Genomic DNA, 22,398 nt, shown 5'->3' with positions numbered 1-22,398 from the left:
TTTAAAATAGCATACACATGCTCTTGCGCTACTAATCTCTCGTTGGCATAACGTCTTTCGAGTAGATCCCATGCAATTTGATAATTATTGTTTGACACCGATAACGATTCTACGGTCTTAAGCGCTTCGCCTTTTAGGCAAGACCTTAGATAATGGAATTTTTTGCAACTATCTAATTTGTCGTTTTCATGGATAACTGACTTAAATTGATCTGAGAATGATAACCAGTCTTTATAACAACCCGAAAATGTAGGCAAGCTATACACAGGCAATTGAATGTTTAAAGAATCATCGCGATTTGAATTTGATACGGAACGGACAGATGTTGTGGTCGCCTGTTCCTTATTCTGATTTTTGTGAATCAAGCTGTTAATTTTGGAGACTACATCACAATAACGCCGTTCGAAGGAATCACGTTCGTCCTCCTCGTCGGTTAATACGATACCGGGCAATGACTCAACACCGCACTGTGCTTTTTCAAAATCTTTTAGAGCATTCTCTACCAAGTTTAAACGTATGGTTAGATCATGAATATTTTTTTCAATTGTGTCATCGTTTACGTATTTTTCTATTCGCGTTAATTTACCTTTTGCCGTGGAACGACTAGTTTTTGGATTTTCCATTTCCGGCATTATTAAATCTGATTTCGAGCTTGCAACTCAAACTTCTCACGCCGCGTAATGACAATACAAAAAGAACAATATGGCAATAACGGGTGAGGATGGTTGATAAAAGGAAACAGATATCTCTGACCTGGATTCGTTGTCCACGATGAGGGTGTACGTCTCGCTGTCCTTGACTGCCTGTTGGTTTCCTGGGTGGAGACTATGGCGTTGGGTTTGTTTACCGAGCTTCTGGATGCTGCCACGCTTCTTGAACCAAGAGTCGGAATCCTCGATGACGACACTCACTCGAGAACTTTTTCACTTTTTTATAATAATTCGGTTTAAATCCGGCTCGAAGGACCAATGTATTGTATCGTACGCTTCGATCGGTACGATGATATGAATGTTGTTATTAAATAAAATAAACGGATTTAAACTTAACAAGGAATGAATTTATTTACGAATTGGTGACAACTACAAGGCGTCTTGGACGTTTAGCTGCTCAAGTAGAAGTGAAGTTACGCTATTTCATACAAGTTTTGTCCAGCCCCTAAAGAAGCTGCAAGGGTAGCGGTCATAAACCCCCATCTGTGCAAAATAGAAAGGAAAATGTGGGTGGTTGAAGACAATCACAAAGCGTCCAATTCGATCACAACAACCCAGCAAAAACACAGCAGACAAAAGGGTTACAGTCCTAACAATTTTCAAGAAAAAAAAATTGGGACAATTACAATTAATTAAGGAAAGTCGGAAAATTCAGACAAACTGTAATAGTTTATTTCAAACCAAGGTAAGAAAGTGGTTTCTTGCAGACCGCAGGCAAAGATTATAAACCGAGTCGTAGACGAGGTTTGTAAGTGCCTAAGGTCTGCAAGGACACTTTCTTAACAAGGTTTGAATACAATTTTTTTCCCTACCGGCACAACTTTGTTGAAAAAAGTCAAAAAAGATGGTTATATTCGTGATTAAAACGAAAATTTTGAGAATTGAATAGTAGGCTGTGTTATTTGTTTAATTAACTTGTCATCGCATTTGAAGATTTGAGGTTTGTTCGAAAATTTGATACAAACAGGGTACAGTAATCTACCTACCTAGCTTATCTGTTTATTTTCCAGATTATATGATTGACCTACCAACTTACTTCATTGAATTGGCTTTCATTTATCAATAACTTATTTCACTTTTGACACTTTTGACATTTGTATTTTGGTACAGTTTTACCATAAACATTTCATTATTAACTTTCTTACCTTAGCGAGAAAGTTGAATTTTCTCACCTCAAATGAGGTATCCACAGCCTACATTTCTAACCGGTAGGGAGAAAAAATTATAATTTTTGTATGCACTCTCGATCATAACTGACTTTAGGAACGACATATTTGATTGATTCTTTTTTTTTTTTTGTTCGATATGGTCCCGGAATGAAAATAACTCAATTGAATGTCTTTAATAGAAAAAAAATCTGGAAGATTTGGAGAAAAATCTGGAAACTATTTATTTACATAAAAGTCAGGAAAATCTCACATTACTGAAGAGGAGCTAAATTGAAATACGAGGCACTTTGTGCCGAGTATTTTAAAGCTCCGAGTCAAGTAAGAGATTTTACTGACGTGTTTTGTATTAAATTTTTTCGGAAATCATAAAAAAGACGAAATTTACCAATTTTAGAATTTTTTTTTTACAAATTCCACGAAAATCAAGTTTGTCAATTTTGTGCGTGTGTTGTAAAAATTGTTCTTTTTTAAAGTATCTTTTGTATTTTGCATCTTGTGAAGTCTTTACTGTACTAGTTCGGAAAATTCAATTTTCGTGCGCGTAAATAAGCAGGAAAATGTTGTTTTCAAAACGATTTCCGGAAAACTAAACTTTTTGTATGAACTCAAAACCATAACTCAGGATTCGAACGATGGCTATGTGTAATTCTTTTTTGTTTTGGTTTTGGAAGTTTTCGGAAAAAAAAATTCGGGGCAATTACAAAGGGAAGTCGGAAAATTCGGGCAAACTTAAAAATTTATAATTTTTGTATGCACTCTCTAATATAACTGACGATAGGAACGACATATTTAATTAATTCTTTTTTTTTGTTCGATATCCTTCCGGGATGGAAATACTTACATAGGTAACTCAATTGAATGTTTTTAATAGAAAAAAAATCTGGAAAATTTGGAGAAAAATGTGGAAAAACCAGCCTAAATTAAAATAAAATGACATTTGTTTTTACTTTTGTGTTGTTTCACGATCTATCCAACAAATGTAGTTTTATTTCTATTCCAATTTATTTGGCTACGTGCACAAATGTCATTTGTCAGCTGATTGTCAAATTGTGAATCAAAAAAATCTATCTGTCAAAAATCAAACCAATCGGATTGTTTACTTGAACCATGACCAACTTCATTAAACTATGTTATGGCCATCCCAAATGTCGAAAAAACGTAAACCAAATGACAAGCCGATGATGGACTATGATGATGGACATAGACAACACAGTAAACCTATAGAACGCAAACTCCCATAGTTTTTTGTGTCCCGACGCCATCTACTGGCTTGTGGTAGGTGCACAATAAGACACAGCCAGCTGGATATCCTGGCTTTTTTATTTATTTAAATTTTCAAAATAATTTATTTATTAAATTAAAAGACTACATTTATTTTGAAGTTTTTATTTTCAATTTTTTGCACTTCCATTGCATTTTTATAAATTTTGATTTGGTGTTTCTTTTCCTCCATTGCGACAAACAGAGATTTATGGCTTCTTCACCTTCAAAATTTTGCTCTTTATTTTGACATCGAATTTTGCATGTAACGTTTTCGGTACATTGCAGCCCGTAGTTGCAGCCCGAATTTTGGATTAACATTCTGACTTTTTATAATTTTGATTATGCTCAGCTTTTCTTATTTTCTTTTTGAAACTTTCACAAGAATTTATATCTTCATTACTACATAAAACAGGATTTACACAATTTACTTATAGCGTCTTCAGCAGAAATATCGTAGATTAGTAGATCGGATGAAAATTCTATAAAAAATAGTTTTCAGTTAAAATATAATTATCAATATTTTTTTACTATTACTGGAAGTAAGTCTGGACTGGAAAAGCAAGGAAGTTGTATTGAGTCGAGGGTACGGCCACATTCAGCAATCTATTGTTCGTGCCGAAGTATTTGCTGGTAAAATAAAGTCCACACACAGTGTAGCTGTTATACCTACACTTTAATAGGCTACAAAGTTGATTACTGCTTGTTACCCGTGTTTTTAATCCATTCCATAAAATGCCCAGGATATTTAATTGGATTTGAAAATCTATGGCGAGTTCCACATGGTTTAAATACCTTTGCATTCTGCAAATTCTCGTAACAGTGGATTTATTATTTGACTTAATATGTCAAAATATATATATTTTTTTAATTTTGGCATAAGTTTCCGCGATTTTTATTTTTATAAAACAGCAGCGTCCCCTGACGGCTTGTGGTGGGTGCGTTTCCAAAAAAAAACGATAAAATGCATAGGAGTTTGCGTTCTATAGGTTTACTGTGTTGTCTATGATGATGGAGATGAAGTGGCGATATCTAGTGAAATTTAGAATAACCACACATTTAAAAAGTTAAGTATCAGGTTATATTATATGCCATTTCATTGTCAAAAACTGTCAGTTTATACGTTTTCGTCGTGGAACCTGATCATTTCGTAGTAAAACGATGCAAGAATTACAGAATTCGAGTTTTTAAGACGCTAACTTTCCTCTAAATACGTTTTTACACACGCAAGTATGAAAGATCACAGCAAAACCGCTCCGAATGGGAATTTCGTCGTGGAGCTTGATCATTTCGGAGTAAAACGATGCAAGAATTACAGAATTCGAGGTTCTAAGACGCTAACTAATTTTTCATGTTCCTGCCATAGTGTCATAAAAGCACGGCCTCCTTGATTTATAAGAGACTCGTCTCTTATCCGGCCTGTCGCATTCGATAAATGTCTGTTTTTGAAAATTCCCCGTATAGTATGTCCATCTAGCGACTTTAATGTGACCCATATATTAGTATATGCAACTAAAAATACGTATGAATAATGACATTTTATATAATAAATTGTCAATTTGAAAAACTAAGTGCTGTCGAAACTTTAAAAAATGCCACAAACAAAGAAAAAATGTTGTATTAGTTCACGACATAAAGTTAACATTTCTTATCATAATCTACCCAATGATATCACTTTAAATGCGGCATGGAAGATAGGACTGAGAGATCGTACTGGTAATATCATGCGTGCCGCAGAATATGCAAGTATGTAGTAAAATTTTACCAAGATTCCAAAATTTAAGGACCAATGTAAATATTTCAGTCACCTTGCAAGATAGTTCTCTGGAAAAACTAGAAAAATTGTCTTCCTTTACTTATTTGCCAAGTACCAATTTTCAAATTGAGACGGCGGCAACAGCTTTTTATGTGGCTACTTAATTATGAAAATAACGGAGGCAATCCATGGATGTGATTATTGCTTGTCACATTTACAAGATTCAAATTCGAAAAAGAAAATCCCTTTACTGGAATTAATTTATTACTAAGATAGAGGAAGGCTAAGTTACCCCAATGATCAATTTGTGGGTCTAGTATAGTTTGGGAATGAGAAATTGGAATTTTAGCTTCTTCACTTGCAATGGGTTTTGGGAAGATTAAACATTATAGATAATAATGAAGATTTACGGCTATGAGCAGTTCATTCCAGGAGAAACAAACATCTGCATTTTGCTGATATTCGGCATCCCTTTTTAGTAACTAGCAGGTAAATAAACTTACACTATGGTAAATCTTCATTATTATAATCTTTACAATCTACCCATTGCAAGTGAAGAAGCTAAAATTCCAATTTCTCGTTCGCAAACTATACAATTTACAATAATTTCAATAATAGTAGAAATTCTACCAAGCATTCCAAAGGAAAATATAAATTTTGTTTTAAAGAATATCTTGGCCTCAATCTTTCGGGAAATCCACTAATTCATTGTCCTGTTCATGGTAAAATGTGAGTAAGACACTTATTTAAAAATTAGAACTTCCTGTCATTGTAAATTTTTGTAACTTGCACTCACAGACAAATAAAAAAAATTATAAAAAAGAAAATTGCTGAAATTAAATTTACCGTTCATAAAAAACTTTTTGATTTGAGATTTTGAAAAAGTGTCAAATGTATGTGTGCGTTAAAACTGTTGAAAAATGTTGAAAACACGTCTATAAAACAATAATTTCCTGCAAGGCAGGCAACCAGTACAACACATAAGCCCCGTATTGTGGCGCACCCTATAAAACAAAAATACTGCTTAGAACTACGAATGCGGCAGGCCGGATAAGAGACGAGTCTCTTATGAATCTAGGAGGCCGTGCATAAAAGTATAAACGGACAGTTTTTGACAATGAAATGGCATATAACATAACCTGATATTTAACTTTTTAAATGTGTGGTTATTCTAAATTTCACTAGATATCGCCACTTCATCTCCATCATCGGCTTGTCATTTGGTTTACGTTTTTTCGACATTTGGGATGGCCATAACATATAGTTGACCCAAGTTGCAAAAAACCACTTGTCATTTGCAACAGCACTTTTTTCATATTTTTGAAACAAATAAAGGCACAAAGGGACCAGAAAATCATAGTTTGGATTGAATATTTTCCGTATAAGTACAGTTTTAAAGTAATTTCAAATGACTAATGCCCTAAAAGTGCTGTTGCAAATGCAAAGTGGTTTTTTGCAACTTGAGTCAACTTTAGTTTAATGAAGTTGGTCATGCTTGAACATCAATCTTGCAATCGAAATCGAAATGTTAATAAAACAGCTTGATATTCATTGTGATTTCAGATTTAATGGAAGAAAATAAATCATTTGTTTGACATGAAATTCTGATTTAATTAAATTGTGACTTAAATTCTGGAACAACTCGATCACATTCCAAGCACATCACACATTTCCAGCATTTCAGCAGTGTAGAATACTGTCGATAGAATTCATCTCCCATGTAAAAAAAAAGGAATCATAAAGGAGGCTACAGTAATGCGTTTTCTTTCTATCTATTAAAAAAAAACTCCGACAAAAAGATTCGAACCCGGAGCGACGAGCGTTCAGCCTGTCCCACCGGCGTGACAAATGCGTCAAAATTTGCCATTTTTTTTCTCGTAAATTTACGAACGTTCGAGCGTTTCCTTTCAGGGTGGTGATATGGGCAGTCGGGGCAACCACCCAGATTTTTTTTTGTTGAAAAAGCAGTCCGTAAGCCGTCGCACATCTGGCGACCTCTCCTGGTTAGACTCCACCAAACAACACTTTCGTTTAGATCAATTTTCAAATCTAGTAACCAAGTTCTCATCCACGTGAAGAAAATAGAACAAGAACTACCCAATATTTCATATTTATTGTAGAATTATATTTTTATTACATTTAACAAAACAAAATTCACTCCTATAAATTAGGAATTATGACGCAAATTTTCCAACATCTTGTCATAATATTGATAATTGTGACCGTTGACTAGCCTCTTCTCTGAAATAAAATTTCTGAACGGCATTTCTGTCCGCAAATCGGCCACTTTCTTCATCTCCTCTGGTCCCGACAGTACTCGCTTCACACCTGCTGAATTGATTATCGAATTTAATTTGTTCACAACCGACTCGATGTACTTCTCCTTGTGAGTGAGCTCCTCCAAACAATCTGAAATGAATACAATAAGCAAACATATTTCAACTGAAACAAAAAAACTTTACAAGTCTGCCCATCTAAATTTGGAAACTCTGAAGTCGACTGTGCAAACTTCAAAAACGTATTCAACGTAACTTTGGACTGGAGGATGTCAAATATGACACTTTCTGGGGTGCTGCAGGGCGAATCCATTAGTGCCGTTACCATTTCAAGATTACTTGGATCCAGCTCAATGTACGATGGGACTGTTGTGTCACAAATGTCTCTGCAGAAAATCTTTGACCCCCTGGAAATCAAATTTGAGCAAAACAAATCCACCGAAAATCTACCGCCACTACCCAATCTTAATCTTTCTGTTATACTCGAGAGGAAACGACTTGAAAGTCTCAACTTCCTGCTTATTTACTTCATTCTTTAAACCCGTGGCCCAAGACAGGTCGGAAAAATACGGAGCAAACTTCTTCACAACTGACAAAAACTCTTCCCGATTACTTTGAATCTTCTCTATGACCCTGTAAGTGTCGCTGATCAAGCTCTGAATACACTGCGATTTGTGGCTCTGAAAAGACTAAAATAAACAACAATCCGTCACCGCCCACCCACTCACAATCTCCTCTTTTGTTTGATCAATCTTCACACACACTTTCTGCAACTCATTACCAGTGTCAGACATTTGCGACCTCTCACATTCTTTACGCAGAAAATTGTTAGCCCCAGTGATGTACGCTTTTTCCATTTCTAACTCGAAACACCTTACGAGTTCGTCTGCGTTTCTTTGGGACTGCAGGTTTGCGAGAATCTCCTCCTTGCGCTTTCTCGTACTTTCCTGCAGCTTTTTCAAGACCGCTCTACATTTCTCTTTCTCCAACTCCATTTTGACGTGAGTGAAATACAGCTGGGTCAAATCATCCTGATTGTAATTTTTATCTGACCTAAACACGCCTGAATGAGTGAAATTAACTGGAAACTAAAGTGTTTCAACTGTACCTAATTGGTTGATTACATTTTATCAGCATATCTCCTATTTCACCAATCGAATTTTCAAATTTTTTTTTCCACTGTGTTAAAATCAGATGTCTGTTGTTCTTGTGCAATAAGTGTTTCAAGCTCTCCATTACCTCCTTATCCTCACAAAGCGTCTCGAGGCATTTATCTTGATTTTTTATGACCGGTTCAAGCATTAAATTGTCAAAATCAGACATCGATTTCAAAAGAGAAGACTCGCTTTTGTTTGAACTTTGCAAGAAAAAATCTAATTCAGTGCTCAAGTTTATACAATCATCTGGTAGCAATCCCAAAGATTCTCTTTGGGGTTTTTTCGTGTTAGTTTTTTTTGGCACATCTAAATTACAATCACTTGAAAATTTTAAACTTCTAACTGACCCACTCTGCTTGGAAAAATTAATGTTTTCTTTATCTGCCTTTCTGTGTTTTCTACTTGTTGGTATTATGTTAGTTAAGGTAGTACAGTGATTCAGGTAACGCGAAAATGTATCAATTTTTAACTGAGGTTTAGGTGTTTTTGTCTTCATCGTACTGGACAGAGTAGATAAAGATTTATTTGTTTTAGGGAAAGAGAAACCGTCCACAAGCTTTTGTAGCTTCTCTGCACATTTCTGTAACGTTTCCTAATTCTTTTTTTTAAATAAAATTCTTCATCTCCCATAAACTTACAGTAATGGCATCTCCAGTTGTTGTATGTTCTTCCATTTCTACTGGCGTCAAGTTTCTAGCCAAAGTGAGAAGTTCTTCAGCATAGCAAGCATCCTCGTCCATCTTTCTTGACTTTTTTTCTAAAAGGAATTTCTTCTCTTTGTTTTCTTTTATCTTTGACCTTATATTATCGATGGTCACATCTTAAATTAACAAACAATTTAAATACCACATAAAATATTCATTTCAAAAACTTACACTTCATTTTATTCTTTTTTAAAAGATCATCAATCATCGCACCCTTCTCTTCCACCTTATGCTCAAGAACTTGAACTTTCTTCTCTAATCTTTGTCTCTCCATGTATACTTCAATCTCTCTAATAGGATAATTGAACTCATTCTAAAACAAATGGTGAATTAAAGACAAGAATTTATTTCATTTAAAGCATACCTGTCTTTCAAGGGGTTTCTTTGTTAACCTATTTATAATTATGTTTTTCTTTATATTTAGCGCCTCCTGTCGCGGCTTAACATTCGAGATGAGCTGTTCCCAAATAAATGCAGTTGAAGGATTACAAATCCTGAAAATTACAAGTTAGTGGTGTGACTTTGGTGTGTGTGTTTGACTAACTTGGTGAGGCTCTCAGGTATTTGTCTGTCGTATCCCATGTTCCTCAACCACGCTTCCACTTTCGAATCAATAGACATAATTAAAAAAATCAAATTACTCGAATCTAATAAGTTAATAACAATCAAATGATAACAATTCACATTTGTAAAGAACTAACGAAATGTCTTCCTCTTTAAATTCAAAAATGACGTTTCTAATGACATTTTTGACACGCGCATGCGTATCAGTTACAACATGAGTCCTAAAACATTAAAAGAAAATTATTTAAAAATGTAAAAATGACGTACGAGACGTAATTCAAATAAACTGAAGCATGTATGGTTATTTATACGGTCTTTTTAGATTTAGATATCAAATTTGTTTTGTATACATAATTAATTAACATTATTTTGGTCGAGTACATAACTTGTTGGTGACCGCCGGCTGGGGATAGTAAACACAACATAACCTATGTTTCGCAATTTATTAATTTCCACCAACATTGTACGGTTGTTTAATTTCGCTTCAAAAAAGTGAAGATTGGAAAATGGAAGCACAGGACAATTCAAACGAGCCGATGGACGTCAATTCGGACTCGGGCAATTCCAGTTCGGACGACGATGCGGAAGAACAAGTAATCTTGTCTAGCCGAGAAAATCATTTTAATCTGCCAAATTCGCATTTCAGATTCTCATTTCTAAAGCTGAAGAGCTAGAACGACAAATTTCTGACAACAAATATCTGTATAATGCACACGAAGAGTTGGTTAACTTGTACCGCAAACTTGGAGACTTGACTTCAATGCGTTTGGCCTATGAGAGATTCCACGAATATTTTCCACTCACTCCCGAGATCTGGTTGGCGTGGATTAACGACGAGAAAAAATTGGCAAGTTCAGAAAGCGAGGTCAAACATATTTTTGCGCTTTTTGATAAAGCTGTCGAGGATTACTTGTGTAAGTCACATATTTTCATTTTGTAGGGTTGCAGATGTAATAGTTATGTACGCCCGTGGGATAAATGACACTTATTCCATCCATTTTACGTGAGATAAGAACTTCATTACCATAGGCATTTACATTACCACACGCATTTACATTTCCACACGCATTTTCATTACCGCACGCTTTTTTATAATAAGTTCTTATCTTTCACCCAAAATGGATGGGATAAGAGTCATTTATCCCATGGGCGTAGATAAGAACTTAATTATCGCACGCTTTTTTATATTGAGTGATTCAAAATGATTGTGGATAAGTATGGCAACTATGTACGAAAATTTATGTGGCAACTGTGTGGGTGGGGTAGAGTTGACATTTGTATGACATTTCATATGCGTGCATTTGACTTTTTTTTAATAACATTACACATTAACTCGACAATTTTCAAAATTGCGCGACTATGAACTGTCACAGAAATGTCAACTCTATCCTACCCACACAGTTGCCACATACATTTTCATACATAGTTGCCATACTTATCCACAATCATTTTGAATCGCCCAATACGTGTGATAACGCATCATTAACGAATTTGTGCGGTTACACAACTCGGCTTCGCCTCGTTGTGCAAATTTCGCATGCGTTTGTTAATAATGGTCTTATTCCACTTGAATTGTAAATATCTATTATATGTGGAGTGACCATAGCATGACTTTTTTAAATCATTTTTCTCTCAGGTCATTTATCAGTTGTCATTTTCTTTCTAGCGGTGAATTTGTGGGTGGAGTATGCACAATATTCTATAGGCGCCAGCACTTTGGATACGACTCGTCAAATTCTAGAGAGGGGCCTGCAAGCAGCGGGGTTGCATGCAGCTGATGGGAGTCTGCTGTGGGACACTTTGAGAGAACTAGAATTTGCCCATCTGTCAGTAGCAGAACAAGGCACAGAGCAATGGAAGGAACAAGTACTCAAAGTAGTAGAAGTCTTCCGCCGACAACTGTCAGTCCCCCTACTCGACATGGAGAACACTTACAAAGAATGGAAGGAGTGGTTAGGTCAACTCCCAGAAGACCAAAACGTTAAGACGGAACCAGTGGAGTGGGGATATAACAAAACTATAAAGGTTTTAGAGACTTACAGACCCTTTGAAGACAAGCTGCAAGTAACAACAGAAGAAACTGAGTTGTTGCAAATCTACAAAGACTACATCAAATCCCTATCAGATCCTTCCACCATTTTATGTGTTTACGAAAGAGCAGTGGCCCAAATGTGCCTCAACGTCACCATTTGGGCAAACTATTGCGCATACGCCCTAAAACTAGGAGAAGCAGCAGATCAAGTCAGTTCCCGTGCCTTGAGAAACTGTCCCTGGAGTGAAGACTTGTGGATACTAAGATTGAGAATCTTGGAACACTTGGGCAGGGAAGAAACTGAAGTGATGAAATGTTTTGAGCAAGGTTTGTCAAATCTAGGGACCAGTCAGAACACAGAACTTTGGTTGTCGTACCTCGAGTATGTCAACAGAACGTCAGACAACAAAGAGAAACTGTACAAATCATTTGATCAAGCTCTCGAACAACTGCGATACAACGACGAAGGCAGTGCCAAAGTGACTAAATGGTACGCTAGGATCTTGGCTAAAAACGGCGACATGCCGGGGGCGAGACGTTTATGGAAGAATATCTTGAAAAATCCCAAGAACAAAGGGGTGGCGAGTATCTGGTTAGAGTACGCGAATTTGGAGAGACAACACGGACAGCCTAATCAGTTGAGGAGTTTGTTCGAGAGGGCGCTGGCGAGCTGCACCGACTGGCCCCAGTACATAGCAGAAGAGTGGCTCACGTTTGAACGAGAGTGCGGAACGCTGACAGACGTTATGAAATGTACAGAGAAGCGCAACGAGCTGGTCAAAATTCAGCCCCGACAACAAGAGACCGTCGTTGAAGAGCACCAAGGAAAGAAGCGAAAGCTTGTAAGCGAAGACCGTGAAGTGGAGGTGAAAAAGTCTAAAAGCGAGAAGAAGAGGCCGATCCTGAAGGATCCGACGAGGACCGTGTTTGTGAGTAATTTGCACCTGGGAGTGAACGAGAAGAAACTGAAGAAAGTCTTCCCCAATGCGGTCAATATCGAGGTGGTGACCAACAGGCAAGGGAAGTCGCGGTGTTACGGTTACGTCCAGTTCAGTATTGAGGAAGAAGTGATGACAGCGTTGGCACGCGACAGGGAACTCCTCGACGGCCGCCCCATCTTCATCTCGAACTGCAAACCCGACCGCACCGAGAGAAAAGCAGGTTTCAAATATTCAGTGCAAGTCGAGGCCAACAAGCTCTTCGTCAAGGGGCTGCCAGTCGACAAGAGCGAGGACGAGGTGGAGGCCATCTTCAAAGAATACGGCGCAACAACTGTCAGACTTGTTCGCCATAAGAGCGGTCAGTCCAAGGGGTTGGCGTACGTCGAGTTCCCGGATGGCTCGAGTGCCAAAAAAGCGATTCAGAAAACTGACCAGATGAAGATTGGAGAACACACCATCAGTGTCGCCATCAGCGCGCCCCCTCCGAAGAAACCGGCCCTGCCGACATCAACGGTGCCATCTAGATCCGCTCGAATCAAGCTGCAGGTGCCCATGATTCCCAGGACGCTCCAGGTGAAAGGTGGCACCAGTAACGGAGAGAGTAAGAGCGTGGTGGCGAAAAGTAACGAAGATTTCAGGAAAATGCTGCTTAATAAATAGTTGTAGAGGTGTTTATGTGTAAATAAAATAATTGTTGTGCTTCAAACGTATTTATTAATAACGTCACCTAAATACGAAACTTTGAGGCAAACAATTGGATTCAATATACTTCCACTAATTCTGCCAGTGGAAATATGACACACATGCTTGAATGTACAGTAAAAATAGAAAAACAGAAATATCTGTTGCCCTTTACAGTATTGCTCAGGTCACAGACTCAGGTTATATCTGTTACAAGATTTTGTACTTAGTGGAGCAAATAGTTGTCTATGGCCCGGTTGTAAGTATGTAAAGTCCATTCACGTTGGATTTTCCTAGTCAAGGTCAAATAATTCAATATTGTGGCAGTGTGATTTTTGGTTCAAAAATGCTTTAGCTGTGTATGTCACCAATACGGGCTGATAAAGTAACCAAGTCATTCGTAGACTGTAGAGGTTATGTTATTCGCTGTCAGCAAAGAAACAGTCATTTTTCAAATATTGTTATTAAGCTTTTTAGAGGATAACAATAGGTAATAATACATCCACTTTGTTATCATTTGCACTAAAAATAGTGTCAGTTGTTAATCGGTATGATAGGATTAGGAACATACAATGCTCCTACCTACTGGTGTTGTATTTTTCTGCTTGCGTTGTTGATTAAGTGAAAAAACTCTTAATGACTACATTTACTTAACCTTCTGCGACTAACATGATGATTGATGAGTGATGAGGAACCAGAATAAGTTATAAAAAATGAACCCAATAGGAAATTGTGTGAAGTTTCTTTCATTGGATGGAAGTAAGGAATGCATCTAAATGATGGAACAAATTTGGCAATAAAATTTCAGTTATTCAGAGACACTTATACGTTTTGATTGTGGTTGTGACGTTTCAAGAATGTATTGTTACAATTGCATACCACAAAAGAAAGGTGTATTTTGATTTTTAATGATTTTTTTCTAATTTAAGTTTTTTCGATGTACATATTACCTTTAAAATAACGTTGTATTGTTAAAACTGCTCAATAAAGGTCGTAAATAGATTGTAATCATGTTAATACATACAATACATTAAATATTAAAGGATTCTAACTAATTAATTTTCGAACTGAAGCTATTTTTTCTTGAGTCCGTATTAGCTTGCGGGTTTCGTCACATTACCACCATTACGTCAGTTGTGGAAGGTTAACGCAATTTTAAAATTAACCTTTTTTCTTTTCCCCATGGTAAAATCACCCAGGAATAGAATTTTATTAAAAAATCTGTGACTTTATTTCACACGTCAAACTAACATTCAAAATTAAAGACGTCAAATCGCTCTCAATCGCTCTATCACGAATAAAACACGATAATGTAAAAATTACTAGGAAAGGAGGCGCAGGCTTGCAAAGTAACAACAATTTGGCAGGGAAAATCCAACGTGAATGGACTTTATGTATCTATAAAGCTTAGTTAACATCGTGTCAGCTAACAACGTGTCAAGTTGGAAATCCGCCCATTTGATTGGTTGATTCAAATACAATGTTAAATATCCTCCAATCAGATCGCTTGACATTATGTTACTCTCGTGTCAAAAATAAATTACTCCCTAGAATTTAGGGATATTCGTTACTAGGTTGCCATAAATTTGGTTAGGTTGGAGGCTATGTGGTTTCTGGTGACAAACAAAAGATATCCCAAAAATGTAAGACAGCAAATTAATAGTAACAGTTGCAAATGACTAATTTCTCGCTAAGTGATAGATGATTTTTCGTTTCACAATCAATTTTGGTTACTGGCGGCATATTTATTTGGATTTAATCTCTCAATTCAAAGTAACCAACCTTAGACATTCAAAATAACTTTTGAAAATTCTAGTTAACACAACATGAAAAACGTTATTTCCCTAAAAGTTCGAATTCTAGGGAGTAATTTATTTTTGACACGAGAGTAACTTTAACAACGACTTGACATCGCTTTATAGATACAACGGGGCCTTACCCCTCGTTTCCAATCACTTATAATTACGAATTATAATTAACAAAGTTTGGTCCATAGTTGTGAATGACGGTGTGCACAATAAAATTATAATTAAAAAATTATACTTAACAAATTGTGCTTCATTTGTGTTTCACTTATAATTATCAAATTCTTGCAAACTCCAAGGTTTTTACGTATAATTAGATAATTTGACCAGTCAGATCATTAGCTGTCTTTAACCTCAAATCTCTGAGGTCGGTTTTTTACCAAATCGACGCATTCGATGAAAAATTGGCGACAATTAGTTTCAATATCCATTACGCTTACCTTCGTGGCACTTACTGTAACTATTTACTGGGTATATCTAATTCCACCAAACTAAAACTAGTAAAATGTCAAAACTATAGTCTATTTTTTCCTGGTAGGCGCGTGCGTGCGCATTTACAAAATCCTGCAACGAAATGCGACTTTCCTATTGGCTACTTTATTTTTCTACTTACACTGGAGAAATGTGCAATATTACAGTGTTCTGTTTCTGTACTGTCAATCAGGTCCAAGCTGCCATTTTTGTTTCATCGTGTCTTAATTTTCCTTTCGTGGTTTGTGTGTGTTTTTTTGTTTGTTTTGTGTTGTGTCCATTTATTTATTAAAAAAACAGTTCTTAGAGGTTAAGAAGTTCTTATATGTCAACAAGATGTCTCAATTTCGATCACCAAATAAGTAAGTTGGATTTATGCTAACAGAAAGTAACAGTTTTTTATTAATGCATATAGCAAATTTCTCACAAGCCGAGAAAGAAATGATCGTTAAAGTATTTCGTGAGATCTCCAAGGATTTTGCCGAGTTAACCAAGACGCCTCAAATGGAAAAAACTGCAGATTATACTGGTATTGTTTTCTGATTTTTTTTTTGTTGTATCACAGCTTAATTACTTTGTGTTGAAGGTTGTGGATTTAGAACCATTCAACGATACTTGGCGGAAGAAAAGAAGTGTGGGCAATTACAGGCACCGAAGAAACCTGATAGGAAATGTATGATTCAATTGGATGAACATCACAAATATCTCATTCGAAAAACAGTGCACTCATTTTTCTCTGCAAACAGAATTCCTACAATTGATGCTGTGTAAATTAAGCCTTTTCCTTTTCTCTTGCAAGATACATGGTTATTATAAATGATTGTAGTCGAAGCAGGCCATGTCCATGTTATGAAATTTTTGCTGCTTTCATGTGAACTGTCAATTTTTGTCAATGTCACTGTAATTATTTTTATTTACGTGAAAAGTGCGGTGATGATTATTTTATTTTATTTGAAATTAACGATTGAATCCAAAAGTATGGAGTTGTTTTGTACCCAAATTAACTCCTGTATGTATTAAATAAAAATAAAAAATGTACATTTAATATTTGTTATCAATTTTTCCACGAGTTTATTCATAAACTTTTTTGTTTACATTTTACAAATTATACAAAAATTAAATCATGAACATGAGTTTTAATATGCAACCAAAAATAATGATCCCCCTAGATTATATGCAACCAAAAATACTAACAATTCCTGCATCCTGCTAAAAATCTTAGCTATGTGATTCTACCTTTCGGAGATGCGCACGCACGCGCCTACCAGGAAAAAATAGACTTTAGTGACAGTTGTTTGGCAAATTTTCTCTAGTTTTTCATTGGTCTGTAGTTTTTATTAATTATGATTGTGAACAGCAAAAATGAAAGTATTTTTTGTAAAGTATAATTTTCTAAGTATAATTTATAATTATAATTTCTTAAGTGATTGGAAACAAAGGGTTAGTCTTTTTAAATTTCCCGCTTCTATAGTTTTGAATTCATATTGATTACATTTAGGCCCGGTTGCATAAAGCGATGTCAAGTCGTTGTTAAAGTTAACATAATGTCAAGCGATCTGATTGGATGATATTTAACATTTTATTTGAATCAGCCAATCAAATGAGCGGATTTCCGACTTGACGCGTTGTTAGCTGACACGATGTTAACTAAGCTTTATACAACCGGCCCTTAATCCATTTTATGTTTTTGGCAGATGATGTATGATTGTATGTTTTATAGAGCCGTTTGACACGATGACAGGTTTGATATAAAATTTAAATTTAAATATCGTCAAATTTCCCCTTGCACCACTTTCTAACTCTCAACACGCACGCGCGCAAAACAGTGGGGGATTTCGATCCCACTTACGCACCTACGGTTGGCAAGAATGAGAATAATAAATTACTAAATTAGTGTCAGTTTCAAGTTTGTGGTTAAAGTGTCGCTTGTGTTTGGCACCGTAAACGTACATTTTGCGTTATTAATAAAGAAGTTGAAACGTTGATTTCAGTGTAAATGGAGTAATAAGTGATCGCATATTCCATCAGAAATGGTCGTAGGAAATACAAAAGTGGTCCAAGTGACCAACATAGCCCCCCAGGCCACAAAAGATCAGATGCAGACGCTGTTCGGCTATTTGGGCAAAATCGAAGACATCCGTCTGTACCCCACGATCAGAGACGTCTCCTGTCCCGTGCAATCCAGGATATGTTACGTAAAATTTGTAGATTCCAGCACTGTAGGTGTAGCACAACACATGACCAACACTGTATTCATTGATAGGGCTCTGATCGTAATTCCGGTGATAAATGGAGACATCCCTGACGAATACTATGCCCTCGAGATGACAAGAAATGGTACAATCGTACCCGGATTTAACGTAAACGAACCCAAGTTGCCCCCACATGTTACAAACTCTTTCCAAGGCACTGGTGAAGACAAAGTGGTCATAACGACAGATCCGCACTTGATAGACAACGGCCTGGTACCGTACCCCCCTTTACCCGCCAAATACGACAGCATCAAAGTCGAGGAGACTCGCAGAACCGTCCAAGTTGTGAACTTTGACCCCAACATACCTGCTGATGAGATAATTCAGTTCTTCTCGTCATGCGGAGAAGTGAAGTATTTGCGCATATGTGAGTGCCCCAACGACGGCAGCACGCACGTTTTGATCGAATTCACGGAACAGCCAAGCGTTGTGAACGCCTTGAAGCTGAACGGAGAGGATTTCAAAGGTAAACCATTGGAGATAATCCACGCCACCCAGCCAATCATCAAGCCACAAGCCAAGAGTAACGAGGCTGCTCAAAAGGAGATCGAGGAGGCGATGTCGCGCTTCAAGGAGGCCCAGAACATGATCAACGCCTCCATAGAGCCGGTGATCGGCATGCTGACCAAAGACAAGCGCAGCTCGCGCCGTTCCCGGTCGCGCTCGCGGGGCAGGAGGCGGCGGTCGCGATCGAGGTCGTGCTCGCGCGGTTCTCGCAGCCGCCGCAGGAGGTCGTCGTCGCGGCCGCGTAGGTCGAGATCGCGGGATCGCAGAAAGCGCTCCAAGTCCCGGTCGAGAAAACGCTCCAGGTCCAGGTCGAGGCGCTCCGGTTCGGGACGGTCGAGGTCTCGCCGGTCGCGCTCGAAGTCGGCGACGAAGAGGCGCAGCAGGCACAGGTCCAAGGAGAGAAACTCGCGGGCCCGGTCGAGGGATAAAGACAGCAAGACTCGGGATCGCTCGAAGGACCGCAAGCGCGACAAGGAGACAAGAAAGTCGAAAGAGAAGGAGCCGAGGAAGTCTAAAGAGAAAGAGACGAGCAAAACAAAGGAGAAGAGCAGTCGCGAGACCAAGGACAAGAAGACCGACAAAGAGAGCAGTATTGAAGGCTCTGCGGCGGAGAAGAAGAAGTCGAGGTCTAGATCGCGCAGTAGGCGTAGGAGCAGGTCAAAGGATCGCAAGGGGAAGGACAAGGAGAAAAGGAGGTCCAGGTCGAAGGGGCGGAGGAGAACGCCGTCGCCGCGCCTCTCGAGAAAGAGGAGCAGGTCCAAGAGCAGAGACAGGAGGAAGGATAAGAAGGATCGAAAGGAGAAAAAGGAGAGGTCGAGGTCGAGATCGAAGGTGCCGAGGAATTACGATGAGGAGGAGAAGGGTTTCGATTCGGAAAAGGAGAAGTCAAACGCCAGAGAGGCGGATTCCACCAACGAGAAAGAATCATCAGAAAAATCTGACAATATGGATATTTCGAATTCGCCGTGATTGTTTTAAACTCCGATTTGCCGAAATATTATATTGAGATGTAAATTTAATATAGTTCATTTTATTTTAATCTAACCTGGGTGAAATAAATAAATTATAATTCAATAACGAGTTTTATTTCTATTATCTGTGTTCTCTGTAACATTTTTTTCAGTATTGTTGAGAATACTGGATAGAAACGCGTAAAGAACAGGCCGTATCATGACACCGTTATTAAAGTGTGCGTTAACTAAAGTCGTAATTAAAGTAAACATAAAACGATATAGATTTATGCAATTATAACTTGCTAGAAAGAGATGAATTGGTCACCATGGTAATTAGAGTCATGATTAAAGTTAACGGTGTCGTGATACAGCCCATCTTTACGTTGGAAGGATGAGTAATTTCAACATATTACTTAAATGATATATTTTCCCGTCATATTTACATAACAATATGTATGTTGTACTTTATGTTTGGCCATATTTTAATTTGTTCTTAAACTTTTTCGGGTTAATTCCATACGCAGATAATCGGGCATCCGAAATTCCTACATTTTGTTTCTTGTCTTTGAAAATTTTCTTAATTGCAACACCGTCGCCATTGGAACTACTATTCGCACGCTTTCGCTTCTTACCTCTAGTGACGTCAACACCACTAGTTTTGTCGTTATTTTGTACTTTCTTCTTTTTCTTTTTATTCTTTCTACTGACATTACTGCTGTCTCCGCCAGTTTTCACTTCATTTTCGTTTCTACTTTCAGTAGTGTTGTCGTTAGTTTTCATCACATTACTTTCATTTAAATCTTGTGCCTCAGACACATCGTCTTTTTTTATCTCATTACTGCCAACGTGGTCATTTTCACTGGCGCCATTTCCTTTTCCGCCTTTTACGCATCGGACTTTTTTCGTTTTCTTCTTCTTACTTCCACTCTGTTTTACTTCTTCGTTTTGATCAGTTTTCTCATCCTCAAACAGACTCGGCAGGATCTTTTTCTTAAGTTCGACATTATTGGCTTTTTTCGCGAATGCGATCTGATCATACTTTTCCACATGATCTGGACGATGTTGTATCGCTTTTTTAAGAGAACACCACTTATTCAATTCTCGATCTTTCGCCGTCAGGATTTCTTCAATACTCAGTCCAAAGCTATTTGGCTCCACTTTTCTGTATTTAAACTTACAAGGAAGATCGCCAATGATGTCTTCACAATCCAGTTTGTAATATTCGTCTAAATACTCTTCATACGTTTTGTCTTTGGGATCAAAAACCGGTTTTGGCTCACTTACAGTTTTGGCGAATAAAGACTTTCTTTTGCGTTTCTTCCTTCCTTTGCTATTTTCAATCATTTCCTTCTTCACATCAGCTTTTGGGTCATAATCACAATCCATCTAAAAAGCAAAATATTTAAATTAAAAAAAAAAAAAAACATTGTAAACTCACATTAAAATCTTCATCTTCACAATGTGGCACATGTTCCTCATCTTCTCTTGCTTCTTCACCTGCTTGTTCATTACCATCCCATCTGTCCCAGTTTTCTACAAATCAGTTGAATGACACTTCCATTCAGCAAATAATAAAAAATGACTCACCTATTTCCAGATATTCATCCAGTTCTGGAAACTCAGGTTTTTGATCTTCTTCAGCACCTTCGTAGAATTCGTCATTAAACAAGCTCTGCATGCGCTTGTCATGAGCTTCAGGGTCAAAATCACTTTCTAAATCATCATCTTTAAATTGTATGTCTGTATTTCCAGTGATCTCCTTCAGCTTCTGTATTTTTTCCTCAATTTCTTTGCGCTTGAGCTCTTGAAGTTTCTTCAGTTCCTGCATTTTCTGTTCTTTCTCTTTCTGTTTCCTCTCCTTGGTCTCTGCTCGCTTGACTTTCCTCTTGTCATCTGTTTTTCTTAAAGACTGTTCCATGGTTCTAGGGTAGCGTTTAATCTGCAAAAAAATCTGAATAATCAAATCTGACTTTACTTGCAGAGTGACTTACAAATTCTTGATCTGGTTCTTCAAATCTGAAATTGTATTTGTGTTCAAATTCTTCTTGTTTCTCTATGGCATCTTCATCTTCAGATAAATCTTGATCAGAATCATGGATGATTTCTTCATATGTTGGAATATAATCTTCATCTTCTTTGTTCAAAAATCTGTAATACTCTAAAATTAGCCTAATTAAAGTAAAGAGCATAAATTTCTACCTTTTTTGTAAAATGTAGTCTCGTAAAAACTTTTCATCCTTATCTAGACTTGGATTATTCCAATAGTCTTTAAGAGGCTTCAGCTCACTTTTAAAGTCTTTATCTTCGATATCTTCCTTTTGTCCTGACAGCCACTCTTTATACTCTGCCTCTTCTCTCATTTTCTCTTCTTCAGTTTTTTGTCTCACTTTAAGCATCCCACCCCACTCTTCTTCATCGTCATCTTCTGTTACACCACTGAGGACTTTTTTCAAATTTTCCTTAATTTTTTGTTGTTCTTCAACATATGTTGGTGACCTATTAACTTCTTTGCTTGTACACAATCACGATTTAATTTCAAAACTTAATAATACCTTGCACGTGGATCTTCCTTTTCCTCATCACTCTCACTCAGTTCTCCATTCTTCTTCAAAATTAGTTCTCTTTCATAATCATTGATGTACAGTGGTTTTTCTTTCTTCACTTTTTTCTGCACTTTTTGCAAATTGTCTTCAGGGCCATCGAAGAATCTCACATTTGCATCATAGATTCGAGGGTCTTTGTTTTTTAGGCAGGATAAAGTTTTGAAAAACTGTTTTTCAACTTCTTCTGTCAACTCAATTCCGTCGTCGTCATCGTCTGAAGAACTCGATGCATCCTCATCTAACAATTCTTCTCCATATTTTGTTTTCACTAGAATAAAAAGACACTCTTCCTGTTGGACCACACTTTATATATTTACATTTATTCAGTTCCTCTTTCTTTCTCCAGTTATCGTAGTTCTTTGCATAATCGTTGTCGGTTTTAATATCGGCATCCGAGTCCGAATCGCCTTCAAATATTTTACTCATCTTGCCTAAAATGTAACAGGAAAAATGTGGAAATTTAAGGTTAGCCACTGCAACAGCATGTCGAGAACGGCAAGTCAGCAACTTCGTACTTCGTGTTTGTTCTGTTTTGGTTTTGTTGGCGAAGCTGCTTG

The 22,398-nt window shown here is 37.2% G+C and overlaps 4 protein-coding genes and 1 long non-coding RNA gene across 5 annotated transcripts; 3 read left to right on the top strand and 2 right to left on the bottom strand.

The window, feature by feature from the left end:
• Positions 1-6,989: 6,989 nt before the first annotated feature.
• Positions 6,990-9,801, bottom strand: LOC138124628 (uncharacterized). The gene is made up of 9 exons (XM_069039732.1): positions 9,577-9,801; positions 9,397-9,526; positions 9,204-9,345; positions 8,967-9,148; positions 8,280-8,920; positions 7,900-8,224; positions 7,631-7,851; positions 7,358-7,578; positions 6,990-7,304 (listed from the first exon to the last, which is right to left on the bottom strand). Exons 1-9 carry the CDS (start codon positions 9,651-9,653, stop codon positions 7,063-7,065), a joined length of 2,181 nt encoding a protein of 726 aa, XP_068895833.1. The 5' UTR covers positions 9,654-9,801; the 3' UTR covers positions 6,990-7,062.
• Positions 9,802-9,872: 71 nt separating this feature from the next.
• LOC138124627 (squamous cell carcinoma antigen recognized by T-cells 3-like) lies at positions 9,873-13,275 on the top strand. Its single transcript, XM_069039731.1, has 3 exons — positions 9,873-10,189; positions 10,243-10,510; positions 11,263-13,275. The coding sequence occupies exons 1-3, from the start codon at positions 10,103-10,105 to the stop codon at positions 13,227-13,229; spliced, it is 2,322 nt and encodes a 773-aa protein (XP_068895832.1). The 5' UTR covers positions 9,873-10,102; the 3' UTR covers positions 13,230-13,275.
• Positions 13,276-14,660: 1,385 nt separating this feature from the next.
• LOC138124631 (uncharacterized) lies at positions 14,661-16,571 on the top strand. Its single transcript, XR_011157226.1, has 2 exons — positions 14,661-16,055; positions 16,113-16,571. It is a non-coding gene; the product is annotated as an uncharacterized lncRNA (long non-coding RNA).
• A 786-nt stretch (positions 16,572-17,357) lies between these two features.
• Positions 17,358-19,362, top strand: Srp54 (splicing regulatory protein 54). The gene is made up of 2 exons (XM_069039733.1): positions 17,358-17,466; positions 17,518-19,362. The coding sequence occupies exon 2, from the start codon at positions 17,557-17,559 to the stop codon at positions 19,252-19,254; it is 1,698 nt and encodes a 565-aa protein (XP_068895834.1). The 5' UTR covers positions 17,358-17,466; positions 17,518-17,556; the 3' UTR covers positions 19,255-19,362.
• A 285-nt stretch (positions 19,363-19,647) lies between these two features.
• On the bottom strand, positions 19,648-22,381 carry LOC138124626 (protein KRI1 homolog). Its single transcript, XM_069039730.1, has 7 exons — positions 22,159-22,381; positions 21,791-22,109; positions 21,438-21,734; positions 21,230-21,386; positions 20,826-21,177; positions 20,677-20,771; positions 19,648-20,624 (listed from the first exon to the last, which is right to left on the bottom strand). Exons 1-7 carry the CDS (start codon positions 22,265-22,267, stop codon positions 19,704-19,706), a joined length of 2,250 nt encoding a protein of 749 aa, XP_068895831.1. The 5' UTR covers positions 22,268-22,381; the 3' UTR covers positions 19,648-19,703.
• Positions 22,382-22,398: the final 17 nt, after the last annotated feature.

The sequence above is a fragment of the Tenebrio molitor genome, chromosome 2 (assembly GCF_963966145.1).
Source record: "Tenebrio molitor chromosome 2, icTenMoli1.1, whole genome shotgun sequence".
Taxonomy (NCBI): Eukaryota; Metazoa; Arthropoda; class Insecta; order Coleoptera; family Tenebrionidae; genus Tenebrio; species Tenebrio molitor.
This window is presented reverse-complemented; position numbering and strand designations above follow the sequence as displayed.

Coding starts and splice junctions, on each gene's coding strand:
- LOC138124627 (XM_069039731.1), top strand. CDS start 10,103: ATGGAAGCACAGGACAATTCAAACGAGCCGATGGACGTCAATTCGGAC. Junction 10,190..10,242: donor ACGACGATGCGGAAGAACAA/GTAATCTTGTCT, acceptor TTCGCATTTCAG/ATTCTCATTTCTAAAGCTGA. Junction 10,511..11,262: donor AGCTGTCGAGGATTACTTGT/GTAAGTCACATA, acceptor TTTTCTTTCTAG/CGGTGAATTTGTGGGTGGAG.
- LOC138124626 (XM_069039730.1), bottom strand. CDS start 22,267: ATGAGTAAAATATTTGAAGGCGATTCGGACTCGGATGCCGATATTAAA. Junction 21,735..21,790: donor AAGGAAGATCCACGTGCAAG/GTATTATTAAGT, acceptor AGAAGTTAATAG/GTCACCAACATATGTTGAAG. Junction 20,625..20,676: donor GTGAAGATGAAGATTTTAAT/GTGAGTTTACAA, acceptor TTTGCTTTTTAG/ATGGATTGTGATTATGACCC.
- LOC138124628 (XM_069039732.1), bottom strand. CDS start 9,653: ATGTCTATTGATTCGAAAGTGGAAGCGTGGTTGAGGAACATGGGATAC. Junction 9,149..9,203: donor AAAAAAGAATAAAATGAAGT/GTAAGTTTTTGA, acceptor TGTTAATTTAAG/ATGTGACCATCGATAATATA. Junction 7,305..7,357: donor AAATTTAGATGGGCAGACTT/GTAAAGTTTTTT, acceptor TATTCATTTCAG/ATTGTTTGGAGGAGCTCACT.
- Srp54 (XM_069039733.1), top strand. CDS start 17,557: ATGGTCGTAGGAAATACAAAAGTGGTCCAAGTGACCAACATAGCCCCC.